General features: G+C 28.2%; 4 protein-coding genes across 5 annotated transcripts; 1 reads left to right on the top strand and 3 right to left on the bottom strand.

Annotated features, from left to right (window-relative positions):
* Positions 1–1,349, bottom strand: LOC122633744 (DNA-directed RNA polymerase III subunit RPC6). 2 transcript variants are annotated; one of them, XM_043822068.1, is made up of 4 exons: positions 1,208–1,349; positions 400–1,018; positions 163–324; positions 1–85 (listed from the first exon to the last, which is right to left on the bottom strand). In XM_043822068.1, exons 1-4 carry the CDS (start codon positions 1,288–1,290, stop codon positions 11–13), a joined length of 939 nt encoding a protein of 312 aa, XP_043678003.1. In that variant the 5' UTR covers positions 1,291–1,349; the 3' UTR covers positions 1–10. The 2 variants fall into 2 exon arrangements, with proteins under 2 accessions (XP_043678003.1, XP_043678004.1); XM_043822069.1 differs by having other exon boundaries at positions 7–85; positions 400–999; positions 1,208–1,348.
* Positions 1,350–1,413: 64 nt separating this feature from the next.
* On the top strand, positions 1,414–2,156 carry LOC122633745. The gene is made up of 2 exons (XM_043822070.1): positions 1,414–1,550; positions 1,636–2,156. The coding sequence occupies exons 1-2, from the start codon at positions 1,437–1,439 to the stop codon at positions 2,014–2,016; spliced, it is 495 nt and encodes a 164-aa protein (XP_043678005.1). The 5' UTR covers positions 1,414–1,436; the 3' UTR covers positions 2,017–2,156.
* On the bottom strand, positions 2,118–4,091 carry LOC122633743 (26S proteasome regulatory subunit 4). Its single transcript, XM_043822067.1, has 5 exons — positions 3,991–4,091; positions 3,165–3,726; positions 2,674–3,060; positions 2,353–2,588; positions 2,118–2,284 (listed from the first exon to the last, which is right to left on the bottom strand). Exons 1-5 carry the CDS (start codon positions 3,991–3,993, stop codon positions 2,150–2,152), a joined length of 1,323 nt encoding a protein of 440 aa, XP_043678002.1. The 5' UTR covers positions 3,994–4,091; the 3' UTR covers positions 2,118–2,149.
* A 1,082-nt stretch (positions 4,092–5,173) lies between these two features.
* LOC122633836 (dihydrolipoyllysine-residue succinyltransferase component of 2-oxoglutarate dehydrogenase complex, mitochondrial) lies at positions 5,174–8,321 on the bottom strand. Its single transcript, XM_043822243.1, has 9 exons — positions 8,176–8,321; positions 7,600–7,624; positions 7,399–7,447; positions 7,180–7,250; positions 6,931–7,058; positions 6,545–6,871; positions 6,316–6,491; positions 5,777–6,227; positions 5,174–5,691 (listed from the first exon to the last, which is right to left on the bottom strand). Exons 1-9 carry the CDS (start codon positions 8,248–8,250, stop codon positions 5,557–5,559), a joined length of 1,437 nt encoding a protein of 478 aa, XP_043678178.1. The 5' UTR covers positions 8,251–8,321; the 3' UTR covers positions 5,174–5,556.
* Positions 8,322–8,927: the final 606 nt, after the last annotated feature.

Consider the following 8,927-nt stretch of genomic DNA (forward strand, 5'->3'; position numbering starts at 1 on the left):
CCTAATATTTTTAATTCATCCATTCCATAATGTATTGACACTTCGTAGGTGTAACATCTCCTATATCACAACAATCTTTTCTAACCTATATTACACACGAATATATCAGTATATAATACATCACAACACTTAATGAAAAAGAAATAAGATTATAAAACTTACAGGACAAACTCCACAAGGAACTTTAATTAGCCCTGGAGAGGTTAATAAAGGTTGTACGGATCTGTATAAATTACTTCCATCACTGGATAATGTTTTTTCTACTTTTCCGTCATATATCAAAGTGTTCAGAATCATTTCTAGATCTTCAACCGACAACTTTACCTAGAAATATATTTGATTAATATTTGTGCCAGGGTATAGTTTGTTACATTTGATATAATAATAACAAATAAAAACCTTGCTTATTCCTAAATCTGAAATAAATTTCCAAACTTCTTTAGATGAAGCAAATGCTATATTTCTAGCATCTATAGGTCCACCGTCCCATTTATTCGCTTCTTCTCTTTTTTGTTCCAAAAATCGAAAACACTGTTGATTAAGAATATCTACAAACTCTGCTTCAAAATCTTGATCTTGATACCATGCACCACCAGTAACAGATCTATCTGGTTCTAAGTTATACAACATATAAACTTTTTTTTTACTAGCTGCTACAGACTTCACTGCTTTAATAAACTTTTTAGTTTCCAAACTTTTCAGAATTTTATTCAATTGAATAGGCATTAGATTAGATTTAAATCTTATATCTCTAATCCATATTCCTTTATTCCCAGCTTCTTCAATTATACTATATACAATCTTCTCTTCGTTATCAGCACCTTTTGCAATTTTTGTTTTAGATGGATCTTTTAACCGATAAAGCAATGATCCACCATGTTTAAACAAATCAAAATATCCTTGAGATAATAACTTATTTATAATTTGTGCTCTTTGAACTGGTTGTAGATTTGGCATTTCGCTCACCAAATCTTTGTCTGATATCCCTTTTGGTCTAGCCTGTGCCAAAGCAATTATTCTGTAAACATTATGAAAATATGATAAAAATATGGTACATTAAAATTATTCAAAGTTCGTAAAATTTATATAATACGTCATATTAATCAATGCAAGCTCTCTTCACTTTTCAGTCACATTTCTAACCTAATAAAGAAATTCAATCGAGTAAAACTCGCAGTGTGTATTTAAATGTATAATATAAACATACTTTTGCTCTATTATACCAAGACCATTAGAATCGTTAGATGTACTCTTGTCATGTTCTTCTGAAGTACTTGTTTCTGTTTCCATTTGATCTTCGTTCTAATAATTCTTAGAAAACGTAAACTGAAACGATACTCAAGAACTGAAACTTATATGATGCTTTTAGAATAAATAATAAACATATAATAATTTTTGTTGAATATTAATTAAATCACTTGAAAATATTATATAACATGGAAAATCCATTAAATACTATGACTGATTCTTCAGATAAACAAACACTGAAAGATGAAGATCTTTTTATAGGTTATAAGAACTGGAATCGACTTATCACTGCAGCTTCTACTGTAAGCTTCTATTGTGAACAATTATTTTTATTATCTTATACTTTTGATCGCATTCAATAATTTTATAGTATATTTCTACTTTTAGATAGGTTATAAAGAAGGCATAGAAGATGGAGAAGAATCGGTATTTCAAGAAGGATTTGATATGGGTTATAAAGATGCTTTCAATATGGCATTTATGCTAGGAAAATATAAAGGACTAATAAGTTCTATACAACAAAATGTAGAACTCTCTTCGTTTGTAAAAAATATACTCCATGAAACTAAAAAGGGCATATGTTACATATGCAATGAAGAATTGCAAAGTAAAGATATTAACGAATGGACAGAAGATATACCATTTATAGATCTTGTAGAAAAGCAAAAAACATATTCTAAGAATGTTATTAAAACATTACATGAAAATCTTGAATTGATTATGATAAAAAACAATATCGATGTCCAAAAATTAGCCCTAAATATATAACTTTTATATCTATTTTAAAAAGATATAGGATAAACATTGCACAGAATTTTTTTGTTAATAAGTTTATATTGACACGAATGACGTTCTTATATTAGCAGTAAATAAAGAGTAAGATGTGTAAATAATTTCTTTTTTATAAATATAATCCTTCGGGTGAGCCTTCCTTTTTACGATATAGAACACTTTCTTTAGATTTTTTGAAATCATCACTCGTAACTTTCATACGGCGTTCACGTAATGCCATTAAACCAGCTTCAGTACATATAGCCTAAAAAGAAATTGTTTATAATTAACAATACTGTGTTAAATAGAGTATTATACATAAATATATTATACCTTTATATCGGCACCAGATAAATCATCCTTTGCCATAATTAATTCTGCTAAATTTACGTCTGGTGCTAAGGTCATTCTACTAGTATGAATACTGAAAATCCTTCTTTTAGTTTTTTCATCTGGTAGCGGAAATTCTATTTTTCTATCAATACGTCCTGGTCTTATCAATGCTGGATCTAATGTCTCTATTCTATTGGTAGCCATAACAACTTTTACATCCCCCCTACTATCGAAACCTAGTTTATATCAAATGAATATTATAGAAATATGACAAATATGGAACGTCAATAATAGTTAAATTACAATTAATGTAATGATTACCATCAAGTTGATTTAAGAGTTCTAACATAGTCCTCTGAATTTCTCTTTCCCCACCACTATTACTATCATATCTTTTTGTTCCTACTGCATCAATTTCATCTATAAAAACTATGGATGGAGCATGTTCCTCTGCAACTCTAAATAATTCTCTTACAAGTTTGGGACCATCTCCCAAATATTTTTGTATCAGTTCAGAACCAACAACTCTAAGAAAAGTTGCAGATGTTTGATTAGCTACAGCCTTTGCCAGAAGTGTTTTACCCGTCCCAGGTGGTCCATAGAGTATAACTCCTTTAGGTGGTTTAATACCCATCTCTTCATAATATTCTGGATGAGTTAACGGCAATTCTACAGATTCTTTAATTTCTTGAATTTGGGTATCAAGTCCTAAAAAATTTTAAGATATAAAAATATTTTTTATGTTAAATTATGATACAATATTATAGAAAAATATATATAAGCTTTTCAATGATTCAAAGTCAATTGTATACCTCCAATATCTGCATATGTTTCTTGCGGTGCTTTTTCTAATTTCATTACTGTAACCATAGGATCTGTGTCATCGCCTAATACCCCTACTACAGCATGAACTTTATGATTCAATAATACAGAACAACCAGGTTCTAACTGATCTTTATCAACAAATGATAAAATTGATACATAGTGTTCCGATCCAACAGAAGTAGAAACTATAGCATGATTATCATCGATGATTTCTTCTAATGTTCCGACAGACATTGGTGTTCCACGAAGATCATCTACTTTTGACCTTTCTTCTTCATTTTTCTCTTCCTGTGGCTTTAGGCGTTCTTGATTCCTAATAAATTCTTCTTCCATAAGCAAATAATCTTTTATACGTTCAAGCTTTAAAAGTTTCAATCTACAACGCGTATGAGGTGTTACTTGAGGTAATTTTAAAGCTGCATCTGGACCTTTAGTACGTCTCTTCTTTTTTCCTACTCTTGTAGGTATAGGTGGTTCATATTTCTTCTTTTTATCTTTATCATCTTTCTTGTCTCCACCTGTACCTCCACTACCAGATTGATTTTGTCCCTACAGAAAACATATCGTATTAAAGTATTTATTATTCAAGAATTAAAACTATTTTATTAATTTTATTTCTAATATGTGATAAAATAATAGATTTTATTCGTGTCACCAATTCGTACAATTAACCTAAAATTTTTACAACGCTATATATTTTTGACAAAATTAGAATACGTACACGTAAAAAATATTTCTTTCGTTTAAATTATATCCTATTTATAAAAAATTATATTATTTTTAACGCTAATAATCACAATTTTGACAACTTACCATTTTTAATCAACTTCACAACACTATGAAAAACGGCGAAGTCATTCATAGGAATCGCGTTTACAGTGAACGGCAGTATTATATACTAAACGATTCGTTTACAATAAGTTGTGCTATGATTGGTTCAACTCAGACCAATCAGGAATGATAAATTAAATAACTTTTTCAATTTGTTTCATTTATTTAATACGAATTTTATTGTGTACTACGCATTTCATTTCATTAAGTTGTTAAATAAGTGATAATAAAACTTAAGTGAACAAATATATATTAATATTATATTATTATTTAATTCTTTGTATATGAAATATATATTATCCTAAAGGGAATTATTTCAATTTATAAAACATTAAAAAAAATTAATCTTTTATTTGCATTTATTTCAAGTGCAAAAGTTGTGTCGTGTACATATAAATATGTGCGAATCTTATTTCCATTTAATGAAATATGTGCACAATATACGACATGAATGCAAAATTGAAAATACTTTTATCATAATAGTATGTATACATGTATATATATATATAATTAAATAGTATATAATTTTATATATATTCATATATATATATATATATGAAATTCTTTTAATGGTATATTTTTGTTTTATTAACAATGCTAATAAATGGTAAATCACTGAGATTTTATTGTAGCATTTACATACATCTATTTTCAATAGAGTGTTTTCTAACCGTTGTTGATTATCACTCCTCTAACACCTCATAAATAAATCTTTGTTCTTACAGCGGAATTAATAAAATCCAAAATAAATAGTGGATGATTTTCCTAAAACAATTTAGTTTAATTACACTATGTGTATATGTGTCTGTCTATTCGTCTGTGTATATATATATATATATATATATATATATATATATACACACACACACACCACACACACACATCTGTACATATATTGACTAAGTATTAAAAATTCAAGGATCAAACAAATTTAATATATACAATTGTGTTGTAAATAATTGTATAATTATAAGGATGATATAGTTTTGGTCATTCATTTATAAAATAGGAAACTATCCTTATGATTATTAGAATATATGATCATGCAATTAATTTCAAACTTGGTATAACAAGCAATAATTATTCGATATAGTTGTTAGTAATTTAATATATAAAATATTTGTAAGTTTATACTAAAATGATGTTTATGTTGAAAAACATTAAAAAGAATTAAAGTTTATAATTGATATTAAATGGACAGTATATAATTAACATCTTGCATTTAAATTAAAAGTATGATACATTAAAAGACCAGGTGTATGTGAGAAATGAATCTGAGTAAATTAATATAAGTACGAATTTCAAATTTATGCATGTTTAACGCGATGCCCTTGCGATGTACTAAAATTGTTTTGGATTCAATTCTAGACATCTGTCATACATTCTTTTAATCTCAGTCATCACAACTTTACCGATATATATCAAATCTTCCAAATGAATAAAATATAATACAATAGAGCAGCGTACACAGTGATATACAAAATATCCCACAAAGGGATAAGAGGTGTATTTAAAGTGATTCAATAAGAGAGAATGTTATCGTTCTGTCTAAAGACCAGCCAACATTATTCTTGGATCTTCTATTGCATCTTTAATTTTTCTCAAAAACATCACAGCTTCGCGACCATCGATTAATCGATGATCATATGTTAAAGCTACGTACATCATTGGTCGGATAACAACCTGTAAAATTTATTGCATAAGTATTTTTTCTTTTTTCTTTTATAAATAGAAATTATATCGAACGAACGAAGAATCAATTATCTACCTGTCCTTTAACTGCAATAGGTCTGTCAAAAACACCATGCATTCCTAAAATAGCACTTTGTGGTGGATTTATTATAGGAGTTCCCAAAAGAGAACCAAATACACCACCATTACTTATTGTAAAAGTGCCACCATCCATATCTTCTACAGATATTTTTCCTTTTCTAGCTTTATCTCCTAATGCAGCTAAAGCAATTTCTATGTCTGCAAAATTTTTATTTTCCACACTACGTATAACAGGAACAACAAGACCTTTTGGTGTAGCTACTGCAACGCTAATATCGACGTAATCTCTATATACTATATCGGTGCCATCGATGACTGCATTAACAACAGGTTGATCTTTGAGGGCATAAGAACTTGCTGCAATAAATGGACTCATGAATCCTAACTTGATACCGTATTTTTTCGTGAAACTTTCTTGTTGAGTTTTACGGAATTCTATAATTCGACTGCAAAAAAAAATTATTAATGTAAGTACTAATGCATTTGCAGATTTTGCCTTGATAAATTCAATGGTGTAATAAAATTATAAATAACCTCATATCAATTTCATTGAACGTCGTTAACATGGCATTCGTATTTTGTGCTTCTTTTAATCTTTCCGCTATACGTAAACGCATTCTATTCATTTTAACTCGTTGCTCTGTTCTTGTACCAATTATTTCACGTGTATAATCTGCTGGTGGTAACTGAACTTTTGCTCCTTCCAATGCCTAAAAGTTTGATTTTTTAAATGAGAAATTAAATATACATCATTTTTTCTCACCTGTGCATGTTTGATGGCAGTAACTGGAATAGATGCAGTAGGTGGTTGAGGAGGTGGAGGTTTAGCACTAGGTGGTGGCACAACAGATGGTGTTGGAGTTGTAGGTGGAGGTGGTGGTGGTTTTGGAGCTTCAGAAGGTGGAGTTGGAGGTGGAGGTGGTGGCGGTGCGGCTTCCACAGGTTTTGCCTTTGGTACATCTGCAGCAACACCGTCAGTAGCACCAATATCGATAGTACATAATTTTTGTCCTGGTTTTACAGTATCACCATCTTTGGCAAAGATTTCTTTTATCACACCTGGACCAGGTGAAGGAACAGGAACTGAAGTCTGAAATATATTTATGATAGTCAAATAATTTATTATAAGAACCTTTATAGTGAATTTACCTTGTCAGTTTCAATTTCACATAAGACATCATCTTCCTTTACTAGATCACCAATTTTTTTTTCCCACCTCACATCTCCTTCGCTAACACTTTCTGCAAATGCTGGTACTACAATTTCTTTTATCTCCCCTATAATAATGAAAAAATTATAACAATATTTTGTATTGATTTTTACATAAAATATTTTGTTCAAAAATATTTTATAAAAACTACTTTTTTATGTTAGAAAGTATAATTAATGTTTGCTTACACAATGCAGATGTGGAACGTAAATGTCTAGTTGGAATTTTCCATCTATGAATTGTGCTATTTTTAGAGTATCTAGATAAGAATATTACCAAAAAATTACTTTTAATCTGGAAATTCTATAGATAAATATGTTGTTATAGGTACTATTTGAATATTAAATACATTGAAATAATGAAGATATATAAATAGATTCTCCTTATAAATAGATTATTTTACTTACAATGAAGTTGTGACATCCACATGTTTGGTATGGATATATAATACACGTCCTACAAAAATGATTTTATGTAATTAATAGGTTATGTATTCATAGTTATCCTTAATGTCATCTAATGGCACTCTATAAAGATAATACTTTTAGAACTGACTATATCACATCACTTTCTTAACATATACTGTCCCTGATAATGAATTACCTTACCTTCTTTTTGTAAGGATCTCACAACCTGTAAAAAAAGTGATGTGGAATTGTAACTTTGCTCATCTATCATGAAATTAATTGATTTAAATATCATTAATATTAGTAAAATACATACAAAAAACATAATATTAATGATTGATTAGCGCAGTGACAATATTATCATTAAAGTAATGTGCATTGCATATAATAAAGAGGACAAAAATAAGTATTATTCCTGAATGAAAGTAAAAGATTTTATTTATTAAATTCACTAAGATTATTAAAAAGATATTAATAAGAAAATTTAAAAATGAATATATATATATACATACATATATACGCACATATATATACAAAATATGTACGTGCATACAGAATTACAATGATTTTTAATGATTAATAAGATAAAAATGAAATTAACAAAGATTATTCTGTTATATAACAATAAAGGAGAGGTAAAAGAGTGGTGTAGTTTCGACAGTTCAAGTTTTCTTATCAAAATTATTTCAAAGAACATTGGAAATTTAATTGTACGAATTCATATATTACCATAGAAATAACGTCGTCACTAAAATCAGTGACCATAACGACATTTACCTTATTTTGTAATATAGAAATTCGTGATATTACACGAGGCGCATACCGCGAACAGTTGGACAACATCGCGGCCATTCTCAGATAGAAAATTATACTCGGGTGTACGTCTTGTGATGGTAGCACAAGCACATCGAAAAAACTGAGAAATCAAATATCTAGAGAGAAATATTTAGAGTTTGCGTAGTAATACTAAAAGTTGATTGGTCGATTTTATTTGTGCGCTAAATTTTAAAAAATCACTTCAATGTATCATCGTATAAAAATGATACAATTTGATACTTTTAAAAATATGAATATATTTAAATTGTGTATTGCAATCTCTCTTTACTTTTAATAAATTGTTTTAATAATGTTCTTTTTCTTGCATTTGCAGTATTTTTTATATATATAGTGAAATTGCAGTATGATAATAGGCAAAATGATTCATGGAAATGATAAATATAAATTAAATATATACACTCTCTCTTGTAAGTATATATATACTTACAATATTATTACATCTTTTTAATCAAATAACTTTTAAATTAAATATATTGCATATCTGACAGTAATGCAAAAGACATTCAATTTATAAATGCAATATATTATTAATCTGATCCTATATTTGTTTTTGAATAGGTACACGCTACAGTATGAAAGTCTATTTACATATATATATATTATTTAAAATATTCTCTGTACATAAAATACATGAAATACAAGTTCGTATAATTTTTAATTATCTGTCTATATTTTGTTCATTTTTTTTTTTT

Source organism: Vespula pensylvanica, chromosome 13, assembly GCF_014466175.1.
Source record: "Vespula pensylvanica isolate Volc-1 chromosome 13, ASM1446617v1, whole genome shotgun sequence".
Lineage (NCBI taxonomy): Eukaryota > Metazoa > Arthropoda > Insecta > Hymenoptera > Vespidae > Vespula > Vespula pensylvanica.